This window comes from Rhinatrema bivittatum, chromosome 12 (assembly GCF_901001135.1).
Source record: "Rhinatrema bivittatum chromosome 12, aRhiBiv1.1, whole genome shotgun sequence".
NCBI lineage: Eukaryota > Metazoa > Chordata > Amphibia > Gymnophiona > Rhinatrematidae > Rhinatrema > Rhinatrema bivittatum.
The window spans coordinates 80,207,902-80,231,403 of record NC_042626.1 but is presented as its reverse complement, the minus strand read 5'-3'; the positions used below and the strand labels follow the sequence as shown (position 1 = coordinate 80,231,403).

Below are 23,502 nucleotides of genomic sequence, written 5' to 3'. Positions count from 1 at the left end.
TATAGCCCTCAAATTGAGGGGCCTTATCAACATGGATTCCACAGCCAGTTTTTTGTGCTAAGAATGGCAAGGTGATGATATGAACATGTCCTGAGGGATGCCGCAAAATTCTAGAGCGTATCCTCCTTGTATGATGTGCAATACCCATTTGTCCGACATGATCTCGACCCACATCTGAAAGAAGAGGGATATTGATCCCCTTATCTCCTCGTCCCATGAATGGGTCGGCCAAATGTCATTGAGAAGTTCGGGTCAAACCTGAGCCCGAATCAGTTCCTCTTTTTGGTTGTCTGCTCTGAAAGGACTGAGACCTTCCCAAGGGCCAGGATGTCTGAAATGACGAGTTTCTGTAGGGCCGGAAGTGCTGGGAGCCCCTGGCCTGACCCCTCATGCTGTGACCTCTTTCTTATCTTCCGGTAGCCGAGGCACTGGAAATTCACACCACTTACTGGCTAGCATTTCCAATTCACTTCTGAATAGAAGGGATGCCTTAAAAGGTAAGAGACCTTGGAGTAATTATCGACAACCGCCTTAACCTAAAGAATATGATCAACACCACAACCAAAGATTGCTTCCACAGACTACAGGTGTTAAAAAGACTCAAACCTCTCCTATATTTCCATGACTTTAGGACTGTCCTTCAATCCTTGTTATTTGCCAAAATAGACTACTGCAGCGCTCTCCTCACAAGCCTACCCAGCTCAACCACCAAGCCCTTACAGATAATACAGAACGCCGCGGCTAGAATTTTGACAAGCACCAACCGGAGAGACCATATCACGCCCATCCTCCGAAATCTACACTGGTTACCAGTCAACCACAGGGTCCTACACAAATCTCTAACTTTAATTCACAAATCTAGTCATAATCTCCTTCATCTCGACCTTGAATTCCCATTCAAACTCCATACTTCCAACAGACCAATGAGAGAAACCTACAAAGGAGCACTACAAGCCCCGCCAACTAAAGCCACACGCCTCATCTCGACCAGGGACCGAGCTTTTGACAGCAGGACCAGCCATCTGGAACAACCTCCCCGCAGAACTTAGACTGGAACCTTGCCTACTAACATTTAAGAAAAAACTCAAAACTTGGCTGTTCCTCCAAGCCTTCCCTGATCCATCAGACTCTCATTAGATGATTAATCCGCTCATGAATATGGAACTTCGCTCCTCCACTAATCACTTCATTTGCTAGTTATCTCCCCTAATAATTTAACTGGCACTAGAACAGATTCGGCCATACCCTCTTAGGGCCTTTCTTCTTCCAGCTGAATCAGCTTCCAAGTTTTACGGTCCTTGTTATATGTAACTTTTGCTTCCTCTGATTATAAAAAGTTGTTCCTTATGTTATAGTTATCTACCCCCTGTTCGATGTAAACCGACCTGATATGGTATTCAACCTTGAAGATCGGTATAGAAAAATGTTAAATAAATAAATAAATCTTTGTGAGGTTTGCCTTACAGGTTGCATCTGTTGACCAATTTCGCAGCCATAGCTGTCTTTTGGCCACCACCACTGAGGTTAACCCTCTAGTTGAGGTACACACTAGGTCAGAGCTTGCATCCGCTAGGAAGGCCACAGCAGGCTCCATCGCCTCTCTGGGATGCACCCCTGAGCTATCTGCCTCACTCAAGAGAAGCAGACATGAGCGAGCCACCAGGGCACAACAGGAAGTGATCTGCAGTGTCATTGCTGTCGCTTCAAAGGCTTGCTTAAGGATGGACTCCAACCGCCTACCGTGTGCATCCTTCAAGGCTGTTCCTCCCTCTACAGGGATAGCTGTTCGCTTTGAGACTGCGCAGACCAGGGTGTCCACTTTCGGGAAACACAGGCGTTCTTTGGCCACCGGGTCCAGAGGGTACAAGGCCCAACCTCCTTTAAAACTGTCTTCTGGGGCGTCACACTCCAGGTCACTCAAAACCTGGATGGCTTCCAGCATCGGGAAATAGCAAGAGGCTTTCCGTAGAGACACCAGGATGGGATTCCACTTTGGTCCAGATATAGAGTCTGTGCTGGGAACTCCCAGAGTCGTCAGGGTCTGGGAGACCAGGGCCGGCAATTCATCTCTGTGGAAAAACCTTAGCATGGTCCAGTATGGCTCCAGGCCTGCATGTATTTCCCCATCCTCCAGTGAGCCTGCATCCCCATTGTCGTCCATTGTGTCTGGGTCCCTGTCAGGGATACCAATGGTGAGGCGAGGCATGCTGATAGAGCTGGGAGGACAAAGCCTTCCCAGCTGGGACTCAGTCTGGGCAGGGGCAGTAGCTGACTGCGCCTGAACAAAGGCTTGAAGGCCCTGAAAGTATTCCACCAAAGAAAAGGTCACTGGGTCCATACCTAGCCCAGGAGGAACTGGGGTAGGGGCCACTGAACTACTCTCTCCTGGAGAGGAGGAAGCCCCGGGATTGCTTAGATCCAGGGTGCTACCAGATAAGGTCATAGCTGATCTGTTCTCCATCTGGGAGGGGCTGGGCTTGGAGAAGTTCTGAGAGTCCAGCCCTTCCTGGGCTTCCTCACTGTGCTGACACAGGAAGGATTCTAGGTCAGACTGTGCAACTGTAATATGGCAGGCAGCACAAAGGGAGTGTAGCTTGTGCTTCTTTGTTGCCAAAGCCATAGTTAACTGTAGCTTGTGCGTTTAGCCGGTTAGCGCCTGAGCTCGTGAACACACAAATCTGCCCTGACGCTTGTAAGTATAAGCATCTGGTTGTGCACAAATGTATGTGTGTGCTTGTGTGCATGTTAGGCACACAACAGGGCCACCCATGCCACAAGTTCCGACAGTCAATGGGAGAAAATGGCACAGCACCAAACCGCCTGCCATGTGGCGTGCCCACCGAGTCTGAAGCGGGGCCTAGCCCATCAGGGGGCCGCTCAACCCGCTCGGAAACCCCCTTCGCTTGCTCTAATGGGATCAGGAATGTCGTCAGTACAGCACTTCAAACAAGGAGACTGGAGGAAAGATTTACGGAAGCCCTTCCACGTCTCTGAATTGGAGGAGTTCTTCTTTACTTACCTGGGCTCAGTGTTTACCGGCTGAGTACAACGGGGGGGGGGGGGGGGGGGGGGGGAGGAGGGCATAGGCCATCACCGCCATGCTTGGCTTCCTGCACCCGCTGTCTTTCAGCTGCATCAGTAGCAAAGTCCATGCCGGGAACTGGCTACCAGACCAAGGAACACCTCTGAGGGATCTCGGAAATCGCCTCAGGAATTCTCAACCGGGGGAGGGAACATTAGGTATCACCTCAGGAGAGTGGGGCTCCATCTTTCTCCAATTTAAAGGTAAAATTTTCTCTTCTAAAGAGTACTGTGTTTGCGATAGGGAAGGCACAATCCACATCTGCTAGGAAACAGAGAGATACTGAATGGCTGAGATCACTGCAGGGGTATATCTAGGGCAGGGGTCGGGAACCAATGGCTCGTGAGCCAGATGTGGCTCTTTTGATGGCTGCATCTGGCTCGCAGACAAATCTTTAATAAAAAAGTAAAATCTAATAAACCCCCCACCCTCCTGACGCCCCCCAAGACCTCCAAAATTAATTTACTACAACCCCCCACCCTCCTGCCCCCCCCAAGACCTGCCAAAAGTCCCTGTGGTCCAGCGGGGGTCCAGGAGCGGTCTGGGAGCAATCTCCTGGACTTGGGATGACGACTGCCAGTAGTCAAAATGGCGCAGATGGCCCTTTGCCCTCACTATATCACTGGGGTCGACCAATGGCGGCGGTAGCCCCTGGTAACATAGTAAGGGCAAAGGGCCGTCGGCTGCCAGTAATCAAAATGGCGTCGACGGCCCTTTGCCCTTACTATGTCACAGGGGCTACCGCTGCCATTGGTCGACCCCAGTGACATAGTGAGGGCAAAGGGCCATCGGCGCCATTTTGACTATTGGCAGCCGACAGCCCAAGTCCAGGAGATCGCTCCCGGACTGCTCCTGGAGCCCCGCTGGACCACCAGGGACTTTTGGCAGGTCTTGGGGGGTCAGGAGGGTGGGGGGGTTGTAGTAAATTAATTTTGGAGGTCTTAGGGGGGGTGTCAGGAGGGTAGGGGGTTTTGTTAGATTTTTACTTTTTTATTAAAGATTTGTCTGCGAGCCCTGGTCCCCCGCTGGACCACCAGGGACTTTTGGCAGGTCTTGGGGGGGTGTCAGGAGAGTAGGGGGTTGTAGTAAATTAATTTGGTAGGTCTTATATGGCTCTCACGAATTACATTTTAAAATATGTGGCGTTCATGGCTCTCAGCCAAAAAGGTTCCTGACCCCTGATCTAGGGTGACAAGCTTTGAAACATAACTCCATCTCCATCTGCTAGCAGGGGAGCACATAACCCATTGGTCCTGAGTCCATCTGGCTTCACACTAGGAAATGACATTCTCACATTTTTGCTGTATTTTCAAGAATTAACATTTGGCATTAAACATTTATCAAAAGCTGGACTCCTGGCATGAGCTAATTACAAACGAAGGCAGTGCACAATACTGAAGTGTAATCACAAGCCAATAAGCAGGATCTTGCCAAAAATGTTTTCAGCATGTTTGAGAATTTATATAATGTGCTCAAAATATTGGCTTTATTTCAAGTTAACCAAGTGATTGAAGATGCGAGTGCAGACCCTCTCCTCGAATCTACAGGCACAGTAAACTCCCTAAAAGCAGCCAGCTGTTAGGGATTCACACACAGGCCGATGCAATACAGTGCGCTCAGCCGAGTGCGCTGTTTAACCCATGCTGGACGTGCGTCCCACAACCCTTTATGCTATAAGAGGATTAGCATGTCCAAAAAGCATGTCCATCCCCACCCCCACAAAAGCTAATAGCGTTCATCACATGGAAACGTATGTTGATGAGGCTATTAGCTATTCTCCCCTAATTAAAAAAAAAAAAAATGTACGCCCAACACGCACATTTTAACAAAAATTAACACCTGCCTGGAGCAGGCGTTAACTCTTGAGGAGCCCAAAAAATAACAGAAAAGCAGAAAATACTACTTTTCTGTTCCTTTTTTCGGTTCCTCTGACTTAATATTTATTTATTTTATTTATTTAACATTTTTCTGTACTGAACTTCATGACAAGCTTCATATCAGACCAGTTTACATGGAACTTAGGGATTAACTAAACATAACCATATAACAGGAAGGCCGAAGCGCAGTTACATATAACAGGGGAGAAAGAACTTGGGGCTAGAGTAGCCTGGAAATAAAAGGACAGCAAAAAACTAGAGGTTGAGAACATATGTCTATACTGTGGCTGGACCGGGCATTTAGCCAATTGGGCTGAGACTGAACGAGAATACTGTTGAAATGTTAGAACTTAAGGGAAGGCTTGGAGGAAAAGCCAAGTCTTGAGCTTTTTTCGGAAGGTTAGCAGGTAGGGTTCCCATCTTAGATCAGTCGGCAGGTTGTTCCAGATGATGGGGCCCGCTGTGGAGAATGCCCGTTCTTTGGTGGAGGTTAGACGTGTGGATTTAGTTGGGGGTACTTGAAGGGTTCCTTTGTGTGCCTCTCTGATGGGTCTTGCAGATGAGTATAGTTTGAATGGGAACTGAAAGTCTAGAGGTAGTTGGTTGTGGATGGATTTGTGGATTATGGTGAGTGCTTTGTGCAAGATTCTGTATTTTATTGGCAGCCAGTGTAGGTTTCTAAGTATGGGAGTGATATGAGCTCCCTGGTTGGTGTTGGTTAAGATCCTGGCTGCTGAGTTCTGGAGCATCTGTAGTGGTTTGGTGGCAGAAATCGGGAGTCCTAAGAGGAGAGTGTTACAATAGTCAGTTTTAGAGAACAGTGTTGACTGGAGGACAGTTCTGAAGTCCTGGAAATGAAGAAGGGGTTTGAGTCTTTTCAGAACTTGAAGCTTGTAGAAACAGTCCTTAGTGATATTGATTGATTGATTTCTTTAAGTTCAAATGGTTATCAAGGATGACTCCTAGATCTCTAACTTGAGTGGTCTGAGGGATTGAGACTGTCTGATCGGGGCTGGTTGAATGGTCGGGGGAGATAAGAAGGATTTCTGTTTTGGCTGCATTGAGAACCAGGTTCAGGCTGGTGAGTAGGCAGTTGATGGACTTAAGGCAGTTCTCCCAGTAGGAGAGCGTTTTTGGAAGGTATTCTTTTATAGGGATCAGGATCTGAACGTCGTCTGCGTATAGGTAGTGAATTAGGTTTAGGTTTGTGAGCAGCTGGCAGAGGGGCAGTAGGTAGATACTGAAGAGGGTAGGGGATAGAGAAGAGCCTTGGGGAACGCCTAGAGTAGATTTGAAATTAGGGGATTCTTTATTATTGATTGTGACCTTAAAGCTTCTGTTATTGAGGAAGGAGTTGAACCATCTGAGGGCGTATCCAGATAATCCAATGTCTGAGAGGCGATTTAGGAGGATGTTATGGTTCACGGTGTCAAACGCCGCAGAGATGTCTAAGAGTACAAGCAGGAATGAAAGCCCTTTATCTAGGCCCATGAGGATGTGGTCTGTTAGAGAGATGAGGAGGGTTTCAGTACTGAATGACTTACGGAAGCCATACTGGGAGGGGTATAGGATTTTGTGTTCCTCCAGGAAGTCCGAAAGCTGTGTGTTCACCACCTTCTCTGTGAGTTTTGCTAGCAACGGGAGGTTGGATATGGGTCGGAAGTTGGAGAGCTCTTTTGTGTCCAGGTTGGGTTTCTTCAAGAGGGGTTTAAGGGATGCCGTTTTAAGATCATCCGGGTATATTCCTTGGGCTAGGAAGCAGTTAATGATGTCGGCCAGTGATCTGGAGATAGTGCCTGGGATGAGAGCAGAAGTTTTGTTGGGATGTGGTCCATCGGATGGCAGGATGGTTTCAACTTCTTGAGTGTCGATTCTATCTCCAGTGGGGTAGTGGGCTTGAAGGAGTCTAGGGTGGCTCTGGGGGAAAATGTAGTGGTGAAGTTTAGAGCTGGTGGGGTTGAGTTAGAAGGGAGAAGCGCTAGAGTGTTTGCAATTTTATCCTGAAAGAAGAGTGCGAGTTCATTAGCTTTGGATTGAGCCTGATCGTCAGGAATGGTAGGGGCAGAGGGTTTAGTGAGTTGAGATACATAGGAAAACAGGGCCCTGGCGTCATACTGAATATCATGAATTCTGCTGGCATAATAGTCTTTTTTTTGCTTGTAGAAGAGAGATCTTATAAAGACGCATGGTACGTTTGTAATCGGATAATGTTGTGGTGTTGGGGGTCTTAAGTGCCTTCCTTGTGTCGGAGGTCTTGCTTCATCCGTTTAAGTTCTGGTGAGTACCAAGGTTGCTTCCTTTTTTGAGTCCAATTGATGGTTTTCGCCGCTCTGGAGCAAAGTTTATTGGCTATCGACTCCGTGATATTGCGCCAGGATAGAAGGGCTGAGTTGGGGTTGGAGATGCCCAGGTTGGGGAGTTCCTTGGAAAGATGTGATTGTGATTAATTGCAGGAAGACCTTGTGAGACTGGAAAACTGGGCATCCAAATGGCAGATGAAATTTAATGTGGATATGTTCAAGGTGATGCATATAGGGAAAAATAACCCATGCTATAGTTACACGATGTTGGGTAGTAGCACCTAATATGGAACCTAAGAAAGAGATCTAGGCGTCATAGTGGATAACACATTGAAATCGTCAGTTCAGTGTGCTGCGGCAGTCAAAAAAGCAAACAATGTTGGGAATTCTTAGAAAGGGAATGGTAAATAAAACAGAAAATGTCATATGCCTCTATAATCGCTCCATGGTGAGACCGCACCTTGAATACTGTGTACAATTCTGGTCGCTGCATCTCAAAAAAGATATAATTGCGATGGAGAAGGCACAGAGAAGGGCTACCAAAATAATAAGAGGTATGGAACAGCTCCCCTATGAGGAAAGGCTGAAGAAGTTAGGGCTGTTCAGCTTGGAGAAGAGACGGCTGAAGGGGGATATGGTAGAGGTGTTTAAAATCATGAGAGGTCTAGAACGGGTAGATGTGAAAGGAAAATTAGTTCTTACCTGTTAATTTTTTGTTCCTGTAGTACCACGGATCAGTCCAGACAGTGGGTTGAGCCTCCTTTCCAGCAGGTGGAGACAGTCTAAAACTTGCAGGATGCCCTATATCAGGACAGAGCCTATCCTCTCACCCTTCAGTATAACGTATGTCAAAGCATAAAACAATAAACCCAAGAATAGGATCAAGCAAGTAACCAAAAAGCTCAACTGAGCAACCATAGATTAATGTAGAAGCATGGTATACCTATATGCTCTTGCATAAACTTGGTATAAAATAACCACCAAGGCTTCCGGTGTAATTGCTCAGTAATCTTGCACCAAGGAAAATATGAAAATCTGCAGACCTGCAAGAAAACAAGCTTCGAGAGGACAGAAGGGAGGCGCGTCTGGACTGATCCGTGGTACTACAGCAACGAAAATTAACACAGGTATGAACTAATTTTCCTTTCCTGTACATACCCGGATCAGTCCAGACAGTGGGATGTACCAAACCTTCCCTAAACTGGGTGGGACCGAGACAGTCCCGCTAGAAACACTTGCTGCCCAAAGGAACCCGACACCGGGGCGTGGACATCCAGACGGTAGTGCCGAGCAAAAGTGTGCAGAGACGTCCAAGTGGCAGCCCTGCAAATCTCCTGCGGGGAGACAGACTGACTCTCCGCCCACGAAGTAGCCTGAGAACGGAGAGAATGGGCTTTCAGACCCTCAGGAAGAGGACGACCCTGACAAAGATATGCCGAGGAAATGGCTTCTTTCAACCACCATGCAATCGTGGTCTTAGAAGCCTGTTTACCCCAGTTGGGACCACTCCAAAGGACGAAGAGATGGTCCGATACGTGGAAGTCATTGGTGACTTGAAGATAAGGAAGCAAGACTCGCTTGACATCCAGCCGACGGAGGTCGCCCCCCCGGAGAGAACGCGGGGAGTTCTACCGACTGGTTGACGTGAAAGGCGGAGACAACCTTAGGCAAGAAGGAAGGAACCGTCCTGAGAGAGACCCCGGAATCAGAAAAACGCAAGAAGGGCTCCCGACAGGACAGCGCCTGAAGCTCGGAAATACGACAAGCAGAGGAAATAGAGACTAGAATGTAGTGTGGCGAAGAGGCTCAAAGGGAGCCGCACAGAGAGCACGAAGGACCAGGTTGAGACTCCAAGATGGACACATGGCCCGGGAAGGGGGGGGTGGAGGTGTCTAACACCCCTCAGGAAACGAATCACGTCCGGGTGAGCAGCTAAGGCATAACCGTCCACCCGACCCAGGAGAGAGCCGAGTGCAGAAACTTGAACACGTAAGGAACTGAAGGAGAGACCCTTAGAGAGACCCTTCTGAAGAAAAGAAAGAACCAAAGGGATCGAGGCGAAGCGCGCCGGGACACCCGCCTCCGTACATGCGGACTCAAAGACCTTCCAGATGCGCACATAGGACAGAGAAGTCGACTGCTTCCGGGCTCGCAGCAGGGTGGAGATGACCTCCTCCCTATAACCTTTGCGCCTCAGGCGACGCCATTCAAAAGCCAGGCCGCTAGACAGAAGCGATCGGCCTGGTCGAAAAATACAGGCCCCTGCCGGAGGAGACGAGGGAGATGATTGAGGCGCAGGGGCCCGTCCACCGCTAGATTGATGAGATCCGCGAACCACGGCCTTCGCGGCCACTTGGGAGCGACGAAAATCACCGGACCCCGGTGGAGTTCGATTCTCCTGAGAATTTTTCCTAACAGAGGCCACGGGGGAAACACGTACAGAAGGACGTCCGCTGGCCAAGGTAGAGCCAGAGTATCCACGTCCTCTGCGCCGTGCTCCCTCGAGCAGCTGAAGAACCGATTGGCCTTGGCATTGCGCAGAGTCGCCATGAGGTCGAGGTGAGGAGGACCCCACCTGTCCACTATCAGAGCCATGGCCGCGTCCGGGAGCTCCCACTCTCCCGGATCGAGCGACTGCCAGCTGAGGAAGTCGGCTTGAACATTGTCTTTTCCGGCGATGTGAGAGGCCGCAAGGCACTGTAGGTGACGCTCCGCCCAGGCGAAGAGGCGGCTGGCTTCTAAGGCTACCAGGGGACTGCGAGTGCCCCCTTGGCGATTGATGTAGGCGACTGTGGTGGAGTTGTCGGACAGGACTCGTACCACCTTGCCGCGGATCAGGGGAAGGAACTCCTGAAGGGCCAGGCAGACCCCCAAAGTTTCCAGTCGATTGATGTGCCAGCGCGACTGAGTCTGGGACCATGTCCCCTGGGTGGACTGAGAAAGGCAGACCGCACCCCAGCCCAACAGGCTGGCGTCCGTGGTTACTATCGTCCACTGTGGAGCTTGAAGAGGCATCCCTTGCAGGAGATGAGGAAGAGACAGCCTCCACTGTTAATTTGTCGGTAGTAGACTCCAAGAACGGAAGGACTACGTGGAACTGCTCCGACACTGGTTGCCAACGAGACAGCAAAGCTTTCTGTAACGGACGCATATGAGCAAAGGCCCAGGGGACCAGATCGATGGTAGAAGCCATGGAGCCCAGGACTTGGAGAGAATCCCAGGCTGCCGGGGAAGATAGCGCAATCAGATTCTGGACCTGATCGATCAGCTTAAGGGCTCGCGCCCGAGGTAAGAATACCTTGCCTACTCGGGTGTCGAAGTGTGCAGAAATTCCAACTCCTGGGAGGGCTGAAGCTTGCTCTTGGAAAAGTTCACTATCCACCCGAGAGAGGCAAGGAGCTCTAAGATGCGATCCACCGCCCACCGACAAGAGGTCTCCGACTTGGCCCTGATGAGCCAATCGTCCAGATAGGGATGGACGAGAATCCCCTCCCGGCGCAAGGCCGCTGCCACTACTACCATGACCTTCCTGAAGGTGCGAGGAGCGGTCGCGAGGCCGAAGGGGAGAGCTCGAAACTGGAAGTCCTGGTTGAGAATGTGGAATCGGAGATACTTCTGGTAGTCGCGGTGGATGGGAATATGAAAATATGCTTCTGTGAGATCGAGGGAAGCAAGGAACTCTCCGGGATGGCCCGCCGCAATGACTGCCCGCAGGGTTTCCTTTTTTTTGTATTGAAATATTTTTATTGAGTGTAAGAAACATGAACATCAATACAGAAAACAACTGCGATAAATGAACACATGGCAGATCAACAACCAAAACATGATAGCTATAGTACAATCATAGCTGTCCCTATACAATACACCCTATTTTTCCTTTTCCCAATTTCTTAACCCTTACCCACCACCTTCCCCCTCCCCCCCCCCACACACTTCAGACCGTACAGCTGCGGTACCTAGCATCGCTTTATATTCTAAAAATCAATCCCCCTTGTAATGTCCTGTAATATCCACCCATCTCCCTCCATCCGTCAAGGAACCACCTCCCGTGAAACATCATCCTGTACCCACCTCATAGAGACGCCTCCATACCCTGTGCGCTTTCCCATGTACCTTGTTATTAAGGTTGTGCTTTACCCTGCCACAGTACATATGGTTCCCATCGCTTTTGAAAGGCTAATAGAGATTTATTTTTGCAAGCGGTAATTTTGCTAAGCTTATATATCATGGAGACTTTCGTCTGCACCTCATTTAAAGTAGGCACCTGTATGGTTCCCCAATGTTTAGCTGCCACAAGTATAAAATAATCTAAACCTCTTGGTGAAATTGGTTGCAGATCCTCAGTAACATATAGCAAAGTTCTACCAACAGTATTATTTCTAACATCAGAACACATTTCTGTTATCCAACTGTGGACCCGTTTCCAAAATTGTTGGATAAAAGGACATAGCCACCACATATGTATAAACGATCCAACTTGCTGGCAACCTTTCCAACACTTCTCAGACTTAGTCGGATATATTTTGTGCAAATGTGATGGACTCATATGCCATCTATATAATAATTTATAGCAATTTTCTGTTAAATGTGAGGCTATCAACCCTCTTCCCATACTTAAATAAATGATTTTCCACTCATCCATGTCTCCTGTCTTACCTAAATCTGCCTCCCATGATTGAATAAAATGAGGTTTGTGTGTCATGTCAGAGTTGAGGAACCCATATACCCTAGAAACTGCTCTTTGTATGTTGTTGGCTCCCCTGCAAAGTCCTTCAAAAAATGAAACGCCCTTCTGCAAATTCACCCTTATCTCCAGAGAAGCCAGAAAATGCCTTATTTGTAGGTAATGATAGTATTCACTTTTGGAAAGATCATAACTGCTACATAATTCCGGGAAAGACAATCTTCTGGAGTCCCCATATGTTAGCTATAGTAAAAATTTGCTCATCTTTCCACGTTTCAAAGGCCCGAGTCCCTATTCCCGGCAAAAATTCCGAGTTATAGAAAAGATGAGATAGCATGGAATACTTCCTGCAGCCCAACAAGTTGGTCTTCCATTTATCCCAGATAGAGTAGTCTGCAGGGGTAAGGGCTTCAAATTGAGAGGGAGCCACGTGTTGGCAGGCTGCCAAGGTAGTGCCGTTAAAGGCATACGCCCCACCATTGCTTGTTCCAATTTCACCCAGGGCTTAGTTATAGGAGTTTTATGCCATTCTAGGATACATCGTAATTGAGCAGATGCATAGTACCATGATAGATTCGGTACTCCCAATCCTCCCTGCCCTTTGGATCGGTACAAAATGTTCTTAGATACTCTGGGGTGGCGTCCCTTCCAGATATATTTCTGCAGTCTGGTTTGCCATTTTTTTATTTGTGTTTGTGGAATTAATAGGGGCAGTGTCTGAAAAAGGTACAAAATGCGGGGTAGAATGTTCATTTTTACCACTGCAATTCTCCCTAACCATGAGATATGATATCTATCCCATTCCTCCATTTCCTTGTATATTTTAGTTAGCAAGGGCGTATAGTTTAATATATAGAGCTCCTCCAGTTTTCCCAAATATATCCCCAAATATTTAATCTTGCTAGTGGGCCATTTAAAAGCATATGCTGTTTGTAAGTGGTTAGCTTGTTCAAGAGGAACTGTGAGATTTAGAATCTCGGATTTATCCCAATTGATGCGAAACCCTGAAATTGGGCTAAATCGTGAAATCTCAGTGATAACCTCAGGTAGAGATTCTACGGGATTGGTGATGGTAAACAAGATATCATCGGCAAATAACGCCAGTTTTGAGAATACTCCAGCTACGTCAATGCCATGTATGTTAGGATTGGTCCGAATTGCTATAGCCAAAGGCTCTAAAAACAGAGCAAAAAGCAGAGGAGATAGCGGACATCCTTGACGCGTTCCTCTTTGTACTAAAAACAGGTCTGTATATCCCCCATTTACTTTTAAACATGCCTTGGGTGAATCATATAACTTCGCAATCCACTGTCTGTATAAAGGCCCAAAATTCATCCTAATAATTTAAACAAATATGGCCAGCGCACCAGATCAAACGCTTTTTCCGCGTCTATAGTCAGCAGCAGAGCTGCTCAGCCCACCACATAAAATCCACCGCCTTCCACACATTATCAGACGCCATTCGTCCAGGTATGAATCCCGACTGATCTGGATGCACTAGGTCTCCCTTTAATCTATCTGCTAGTATTTTGGCCAGGATCTTTAGATCTAAGTTAATCAAAGAAATAGGACGATACGATCCGCACACAGAAGGATCCCTTCCCAGCTTCACTAATATAGTGATACCCGCAGTGTTAATGGCTGAGGGAATCGCATCTCTATCTCTCAAGGCGTTAAAACATTTTAGTAAGCGGGCCCACCAGCTGTGTTCGGAATGTTTTATAAAATTTGGCTGTATAGCCATCCAGGCCTGGCGATTTCCCTAATTTTAGTTGTTTAATAGCCTATGTCACCTCAAGCGTAGTGATTTCTTTATCCAAATTTACACAGTTATTAGCGGATAAGCCAGGGATATCTAAACTCTGAAAGTACTTATCAATTTAGTCTTCCTCAATAGATCGTTCCCGGCTGTACAATTTAGTGTAAAAGTCAATAAACCTCTGTCTAATTTCTTTGCTAACCGTTAAGATATTCCCTTGGTCATCTTTAATCTTAGTGATATTGTTTTGAGTTTGACGCTTTCTCAATTTCTGCGCCAAAATCTTCCCAGCCTTATCACCTCCTTCAAAAAATTTTTGCTTTAAGAGCTCTAATTGAAAGGCGACAGTGTGTGCGTCTAAATTAGCTAGTCTTTCCCTCACCGCTAGCAAAATTCTCCAGTTTCCCCGCGTTGGATTTTGTTTATGCGTCAATTCCGCCTTCTTCACCTAAGCCAGTATAATATTCCTCTCGCGGCCTCGGCTCTTTTTAATGAATGCTGCTCTCGCAATCAGATGGCCTCTAGCCACAGCCTTAAGACCTTCCCACACCATGCTTTGGGACGTTTCCCCGGTATCGTTGTCTAATAGATAGTTGGTAAGGATTAGCTCCATTTTGTGTACAAACTCATTATCGTCAAGGAGAGATTCATTAAGTTTCCAATATAAGTGTCCCCGATCAAAAAACTGAAGGTCCAATTTAACCTATATTGGACTGTGGTCCGACCATGTAATTGGGTCGATATCCGTAGAAATGACATTATTTAGGATCCCTTTATCCACCAAGAGCATATCAATATGTGAATAAGTGTTATGTGGACGGGAAAAATAGCTAAAATTTCTAGATTTGGGATATATGGCGCGCCAGATATCCACCACATTGAAATCCCCCATTAACTGTTTCAGGGCTAACCGTCCTTGCTTTCATGATACCGCTGTTCCCCGGGAATTATCCAGTGAAGGATTAAGGGTCATGTTAAAGTCACCACCCATTATAAGTGAACCCACCACCACATTTTTAAATATCTTATTTAAACTCTGAAAGAACTCTGTTTGATCCTGATTTGGGGCATACACTGAGGCCACGCTGTATTTATAGCCCTCTACATCAATGACAACAATTATATATCTACCATCTGGCGCTCTTTCACAGTGAACCTCATCAAACACCAAGTCCCTTTTAAATAATATACCCACCCCTGCATATTTTGACTCCTTGGAGACCCCCGCCCAATACTGTATAGGGTACTGTGGGGACCTCATATGATTCAAATGACCAGTTTTAAGATGAGATTCCTGTATGAGAGCAATAGTCGCATTCTGTCTAGTCAACTCATTAAGCAGGGCTTTGCGTTTATGAGGCGAGTTCAGTCCCTTGACATTCAGTGAGACAATTTTGATATCTGCCATGATAAATATATCAGTTCACATGATTGTATCAACTGCCTCAAAGGACCCACTGCTTGAAATGGAATATATCTTCTTCCAGTGCCCTCCCTATCAACGTTTGGTCCAAGCTGTAAGAGTAGATTGATTACTTGTAAGCGAAACCATACCAACAAAACAATACAAAGAAAAATTATGAGGTCTGTAGCGTCTAATTCCCTTTCCCCATCCCTATTCCCCTCCCCTGTCCCTCCAAACCTATATCCCCGTGGGGAGATCGGATATTTTGCATAGGAGGAAATCAACATGGGCTCACACCATACCCTATGCCAAACGAACCCCTTTTTATCTGTGCAAACAACTCACATATTCTCAAGATTCCACATAGAAACTGAACTTAAATATCAACAGTAGAACAAAACCCAGGTTTAAACAAAACTTGTCACGCTATTGTTACTAAGCACACGTATAACACCAATACGGATCAATGTGCAAAAAAGTGAACAAATGTCATACAGCCTCTCAGTCAAGTATTGCCCGCAAGGCTAGATGGACTCTGTGATTTTCTGGTAAGCCTATGGCCTCCTCGTGTTACCCGCTGCCATCTTGGTCTGTCTGGTTTCCGCACATCCGGCTTTGGGATCGAGTTCTTGATATCCTGGTCCGGATATCCCGCTTCAGCCAGGATCTTTGCCGCATCCGCCATATTCCTAATACGATATGTAGATCCTGCCTTGGTAAATTGCAGGCCAAAGGGAATCAGCCATCTGTAGCGAAGCTCATCTCGTCGGAGTAGGGCTGTAATGGATCTCAGCTCCTACCGTTTACGAAGCGTACTGGCGGCTAGGTCAGCATAAATGCTGATTGGTGCACCATTACATTGTAGTGCTGTGTGTTTCCGTGCCAAGTTATATATCTTCTCTTTGTCCAGAAAATTGTGAAAACACACAATAATGTCTCTTGCTTGAGACTGCTGTCGCTGCCCCAGGGCTCTGTGCGCCCTGTCGATTTTAACCGGCTCATTCACCCCGGCAGCATGATCACTTTCTGCGAGCAGAGATGTGCAAATTTGTTGTATAGTTGCGGTACAATTCTCTGTATCACTGGATTCCGGGATCCCGCGGAAGCGTAAGTTGTTACGCCTTGATCTGTTCTCTATATCTTCAATTTTAAGGGTTAAATCCTCATATGTAGTTTGCAGCCCCTGCACCTCTTTTCCCATAGATTTCAAGTCCTCCTCATGAGACTCGACTTGGTTTTCCACTTCATCAATTCTTTGTCCCCCATTTCCTCCATTTCTTTTATAGCGGACATAACGTCCCGTTTATAGTTTTTAATGTCGAACCGTAACTCACAAAACCATGAGCGGAATTCTGCCCTGGTAGGAATTGCCTCCTCCTGCTCCAACGCCATGCTTTCCTCCTCAGATTCGGGCTCGCCATCTGCGTCAGCTCCCGCGGTAGCCATTTTGGATTTAGCAGGCTCGGGGGACTTATCCTTTTTGCGGTATTTATTTATTTATTTAAAGGCTTTTATATACCGGAGTTCATGCACTTGTGCATACCACTTCGGTTTACACAGAACAAGGAACAGAAAATTACATCAAACAGATTGAACAATTAAACAAATATACAATTACATCCAACAACTGGGTATAAATAACATGGCTAACTTAGTAGGAACTTAGAGTTTGAGGTAAAGGAGAGAAATAGTACCAATATGAAAACTTCTTGAAATCCACGGATTTCTTAGGAAGCGGCATCCGTCTGATGTCTGTGATCAGGTGCGCTGCAATGCACAGTAATCGTTCAGCTTACTTGCGGAATTTTTAATAAATTCGTCCGGCATCAGGAGGAGCCCTCGTTTCAAGCTGCCATCACCCAGATGACGTCACTTCCTCCCCTGCCCGCAGGGTTTCCATGCGGAAGTGGGGGATCTTGAGGGCCCGATTGACCCTCGTGAGGTCCAGGATTGGGCGGAAGGACCCGTCCTTTTTTGGCACGGTGAAGTAAATAGAATACTGGCCGGCGCCAATTTCCCCTTTTGGGACTGGGACCACCGCCCCCAGATCCAGAAGCTTGGAGAGAGTCTGGACCACTGCGTCCCTCTTGGCCCGGCCGCAAGGGGAGAACAGAAAGATCTGGAAGTTCCCTGACGAGGTCGAAAGCGTACCCATCTCTGATAATGTCGAGAACCCACTGATCAGACGTGATTTTGACCCATTCCTCGAAAAACAGGGAGAGGCGTCCGCCGAGGTAAGGAACAGAGGAATGGGTTGGCTGAACTTCATTGCGTGGCAGGTTTAGCAGTGGTACGCCCGGGCTGGCCCTTGCGAAAAGGCCGCCTGCCACGAAAGGACTGCGACCAGGACTGCGCACGAGAAGACCTCCTTGCAGCACCGCCCCGCCCACGAGGAGCGGAGCGACGCTGACCCCCTGAAGCGAAAGCGAGAGGCCGCGAAGGACCGAGAAGACTTAGGGCGGTCCTCTGGAAGCTTAAGGACCTTGTTGTCAGCCAAGGAGTCCATAAGCTTGTCGAGGTCCTCGCCAAAGAGCATCTTACCTTTGAAGGGAAGCGTGCCTAGCCGGGTCTTCGAGGACTGATCAGCCGACCAGTGGCATAGCCAAAGGAGCCTCCGGGCAGCCACTGCCGAAACCATCGCCTTCACACGGACCAAATCGTAGAGGGTGTCTGACACGTAAGCGATTACCGCCTCCAGACGTTCGGCTTGTTCCGCCTCACCTGGCGGAAGCTCCTGGGCGCAGAGTAACTGTTGGACCCACTGGAGGCCCGACCGCATCATGAGACTGCTACAGCAAGACGCCCGAACCCCGAGGGCTAGGACGACAAAGATGCGCTTCAGGTGAGCCTCCAGCTTACGATCTTGTGAATCCTTCAAGGCCGTGGAACCTTCCACCGGAATTGTGGTGTGCTTGGCCACTGCAGAAACGTAAGAATCCACCGATGGATATCGCAACAGCTCCAAGCCCTCTTCCGGGAGGGGATAGAGCTTATCCATCGCACGCCCCACCCGGAGCGCACCCTCAGGAGCCTCCCATTCCCGCAGGATAAGGAGCTTAAGCATGGGGTGGAAGGGAAAGGCTGAGGCCGGAGCCCAGAGCCCTCCCAAAACCGGGTTCATATCCTTAGGGAGTGAGGCCATGAGATTATCCACGGAGGGACTTTCCAGACCCAGCTCCTCCAAAACAAAAGAGAGGAGGGGCTCTAACTCCTCCTTACGAAAAAGACGAAGGGCTCTGGGGTCATCCCCCTCTAGGGGGGGGGGGCATCCGCCGAATCAGAGGACCCAGGAGACACCGGGGGGGGGGGGGCACCCCCGGGACCACCCGCACCCGAACTGGTTCCTGAGGCTCCGCGGCCGGTCCAGTGATCAACTGCGCTGAACGAGGGATTTTTGGCGGGGGGGGGGCTTTCATCCAGCTCATGCAGGCTAGCTAGATAAGATTTGTGCATGAGGACGACGAAATCCGCGGAAAAAGGGACCCTGGATTTGCCAGGGGGGGGAGGGGGGGGGGGGGGGGCGAGGGAAGGTCAGGACCCCCCCTCCTGGGGACCCATGGGGGCCAAATCGGGGGTTAAATCAAAATAATCCGGCCCCCCAGCCCCAGGGAGCACCGAAATCGGCCCCGATGAAAAATCCAAGATTGCGGCCGTTCCCGGGCTCTGCCGACCCGGGAAAGGCCTAGCCATGCCGGGAGGAGTGGAGCCCTGGGCTAAATTTGCTTGTCCTGCCGAGGAGGGACCTTCCCCACCCAGCAGAAAAGCAGTGCAGAGGCCCTGACGCGAAAAACGCGAAGAGGACAGCCCACAAGAAAGGCAGGCTGTCAGCCGGGACATAGCTAAACCTCAGCCGAAGAAAAAAAAGTTGAAAAAAAGCTTGATTGACAGCCTGCACAGCAGGAGAGAGCAGGCAGGAAACCTGCTGCCTTCTGCTTCTCTGACTGCCGGTTCTAGCCCTACTCTGACCAGAAATAAAAAAAAAAAGCTGGTCAACTGCTGCAAATAAGTTAGAGGTAGGTGAGTACCTGCAACTTATTGAAAGACTAACACCTTTTAACTCTTTTTTTTTTTTTTTTTTTTACTGAGCGCAGCAGCGAGTTCAAAACCCTCTCGGCAGCCAAAGGGGGAACGAGGCCCAGAAAGCATCGGGTCCCCACACCTGGAAGCGTCCACGGACTCAGGACTATGCAGGGAACCCCCTCCTACAAAAGGGGACAAGCCCCCCTGAGCCGGGCAAGAGCTGGGAGACTGACGTCTCCCACACAAAAAACAGAAAGCACTAAAGAAGGCAGAAATTTCCTTCAGAGATCCTTTTTTTTTTTTTTTTTTTTTTTTTTTTTTTAAACAAGAACCAAAAGAAGTACTTGCTTGAGCCTACAGAGAAAGAAGAGGCTGACTAGCCTACAGCAGAGAACCGAAGGGGAGATGCTGCACCTGCTGGAGACAGACGAATACTGAAGGGTGAGAGGATAGGCTCTGTCCTGATATAGGGCATCCTGCAAGTTTTAGTCTGTCTCCACCTGCTGGAAAGGAGGCTCAACCCACTGTCTGGACTGATCCGGGTACGAACAGGAATCGGTTTTTTACTCTTTCAGATAATAGAAAGATAGGGGGCACTCCATGAAGTTAGCATGTGGCACATTTAAAACTGATGAGAGAAAGTTCTTATTCACTCAGAGGCAGATTTTAAAAGGGTGCGCGCGGGCGTACGTATGTTATAAAATCCGGGGTCGGCGCACACAAGGGGGTGCACAATTGTGCACCTTGCACGCTGATTTCCCCCGTTTCCTACCCCCCCCCCACCCCACCTTCCTTTCCCCTACCTCCTCTGCCCTTTTCCCCCTACCTTTTTTTACTTCTTTTTTTGGTTGCAAAACTTACTTCAGCCCTGGGGCTCAAGTAAGTTGCGCGCGCCGGCCAGCGATCCCTGGCACAGTGGCAAATGGCTACTGTGCCTGGAACCTCTGACCCCACCCACACACCGCCCCTTTAGTAAAGCTCCGGGACTTACACACATCCCGGGCCTTTTGAAAATAGGCCCTACGCACATAATCCTTTGAAAATCCGGCCCTCAATGCACTATTAAACTCTGGAATTTGTTGCCAGAGGATGTGGTTAGTGGAGTTAGTATAGCTGTGTTTAAAAAAAGGATTGGATAAGTTCTTGGAGAAGTCCATTACCTGCTATTAATTAAGTTGACTTAGAAAATAACCACTGCTATTTCTAGCAACTAGAGATGTGCATTCGTCTTTGCCGATTTGGGCAATTTCAACGAGATTGTCTAATTCGGCATGCTTCAGGGGCAACAAAACCCAAAAAGAATTTTTCCGAAATTTTGGAGGAATTCGTATTTCAGGTTGGTGCGCACTGGCTCCCGTTGATGCGCGCTGGCATTAAAACGCTGGTGCGCGAAGGCGCAAGTTGGCGCGCACTAACCCGAAAATCAGGGGCCCACGGAAAAAACTTAGTTTTTCTCACAGTTCCCCGAAAACAAAGCCTGAAACGAGACTACAAACCAATGCACATCTCTACTAGCAACAGTAACATGGAATAGACTTAGTTTTGGGTACTTTCCAGGTTCTTATAGGATTGGCCACTGTTGGAAACAGGATGCTGGGCTTGATGAACCCTTGGTCTGATCCAGTATGGCATGTTCTAATGTTCTTATAAAATAGAAATTAAAAAAAAAAAGTGCACCAGCGGTCAGGTTAGGAAAAAGGACACTCATAAATCTGAACATCCATTTTCCTAACCGGCTGACAGCCACCTCTCCCAGGTGCCTGCTGCCGTGGAGGTGCTAGAGGCGCGCAATTTCCCCTAGCTTCCTTTTTTACCACAGCACCCAATTTAAATATTAAATCGGGCACCCGGGAGAGGTGGATTGGTGCGCATTAAGGGAGCGGGCACTCAATCATGAGCTGCCCGTTTAACACACGCTGATACTGCATCAGCCTGACTATATTCTTAGAATAAATTAAACATAAAGTCTCCTGACAAAGAGGGCATTTCTACCCAAAGTATCAGCAGCTGAAAACACTCAGGAAATCTGTTCAGAAAGTTGTGCTAGAAACATGGCAGATGCATAGGCACATAGAGTCCGAGCTCTTACCTTCATCTCCCTCCGGGGCATAGGATGCGGTGATTATATCGATATCAGCACAGTTCATCACAATCTGGTGAGTCGCATGCATAACCTGGAAAAGAATTTGCAAAACAGAGAAGGTTTGTTATATGTTCTTCCTGGGGCAGAGGGGAGAAAGGTGCCTCCATCCCACAGAAACATCTCGGGACTCCAAAGAGAAAACTCAGTTCTCAACTGCTCAAAGAGCAAAAGCGGAAGAGCTCATAACAAAGTTGTGTCCTGCTCTCCAGATTTATAACCCACTCAATGCTGGGTACTCGGCAACTTACAAATTGACACATAATAAAATTAAAAATTAAAATACAAATATAAAAAAAATTATGAAATAAAATTGAATACAAACAAATTACAAAAAGGAAAATAGACATAATAGTTACTGCTGTAAATTACAATGGCCTAACGGCCACAAAAGAGTCAGCTCTGACTAGAAGTTCTATGCCTGCTGAAAATACATTTAGGAAACAAGTAAAAGCTCTGGACAGTCGATTTTATGAATATCATCAGCTAAGCTGTTCCATAACTTGGAACAGTCTAGTTTCATCCAGCCATACTTGCCTAGCTGTCAGCATTTCCAATAAATGTATCTATTTATTAGTGAGCCAATGCAGAGAAATGAGCACTGGAGTGATATGGTCGCGTAGTCTTATACCAGTAATTAATCTGGTCACTGAGTTTTGTACTGCCGGTAAACATTTTAACATATATGCTGGTTAGGTGCTTGGAAGCAGGCAAGATGTAGTAAGAAATGGCTATGAAAGAAGGCTCCCTGATGAAAGCAGGATGAAGAGTATGGAGAGGGGAAAAGCAGTGTAAAACAAAGGCCATCTTGTACCACCTGCTGGATCTCTAGTTGAAACCCTTAAGCAAGGCATGGGCCACGTTTCCCTGCTTCCTCTGGGAAATGTGGGGACTCATATCATGGACGAAATCAGAGTTCTAAAACTGGAAAAGATTCTGAGAGCTGGAACTGTGCTTACTTAAAGAATAAAAACAAAGCATTAGGAAGAACTTGAAAAGCATACTATGCTATGAACATCTCAGGGACTTTATCAGAGGAGGTGTCAGACAGCACCTGCTTAGGTCTCTGCTATGCTGCCTGTACATTGCTGGCACATGCACTCTCCTGTTTAGTTTAGTTTGCCAAGATGTTCCCAGCCACATGGCTAAGGATGTCTCCCAGATGCCAAATGCAGAACCCTGCTTGTAAGATACCACTTCTTATCTAAGTCAGGCTTTGTTTATTTCCTCATTGTTTCTCTACCATCTTAGATAGATAGGAAAATTGGTTCTTACCTGCTAATTTTCGTTCCTGTAGTACCATGGATCAGTCCAGACAGTGAGTTGAGCCTCCTGTCCAGCAGATGGAGACAGAGAAAAACTGAAAGGGTATTCTATATCAGGACAGAGCCTACACTGCATCCCTTCAGTATAAACATTATCAAAGCAGATAAATATAAAGATAACCAGCATAAGATCAAGCAAGCAACAAGTAACTGATAATTTGAACAATTCAAAACTCTAAAAAAAATTTTTTAAAAACGCTCTTACATATATATCCATATTCATCTAAGTAGATGCTTCCGGTGCCTTAAAGTTCTGAGAGGAAGCAGAGCGATCCAAGAAACTGTAGAGAAACAAGTGAAAAGAGCTTCAAGCGGACGACGTAGACAGTGCCTGGGAGGGAGTTTGGACTGATCCGTGGTACTACAGGAATGAAAATTAGCAGGTAAGAACCAATTTTCCTTTCTCTGTATGTACCCGGATCAGTCCAGACAGTGGGATGTACCAAAGCTTCCCTAAACAGGGTGGGACTGAGACAGTCCCGCTCAAAGCACCTGCCTTCCGAAGGAGCCAAAAACTGACACCTGCACATCAAGGCGATAATGACGAGCAAAAGTATGCAGAGACTTCCAAGTAGCTGCTCTGCAGATTTCCTGCGGAGAGACCGACTGACTCTCCACCCAAGAAGTAGCCTGTGAACACAAAGAGTGGGCCTTTAAGCTCTCCGGAACTCTCCGGCCTCGACAGATATATGCCGACGCAATTGCCTCCTTTAGCCAGCGAGCAATTGTAGCCTTAGAAGCCTTGTTCCCTCTATTTGGGCCACTCCATAAGACAAAGAGATGATCAGAGACCCGAAACTCGTTTGTAACCTGCATGTAGCGCAGCAGCACTCGCTTTACATCAAGGCGCCGCAGGTCACCACCAGGCGTGTTCGTAATGTCCTCAGAAGAAAAAGCAGGAAGTTCCACC

The 23,502-nt window shown here is 47.7% G+C and overlaps 1 protein-coding gene across 3 annotated transcripts in view; it reads right to left on the bottom strand.

The window, feature by feature from the left end:
• Window positions 1–23,502, bottom strand: part of LOC115073621 (puromycin-sensitive aminopeptidase-like) — a 325,446-nt gene that overhangs the window by 259,968 nt on the left and 41,976 nt on the right. For all 3 annotated transcript variants that reach the window (XM_029572186.1, XM_029572187.1, XM_029572185.1), the window contains exon 2: window positions 21,217–21,301. In XM_029572186.1, the coding sequence (XP_029428046.1) occupies window positions 21,217–21,301 (85 nt within the window). The remainder of the gene's footprint in view (window positions 1–21,216; window positions 21,302–23,502) is intronic.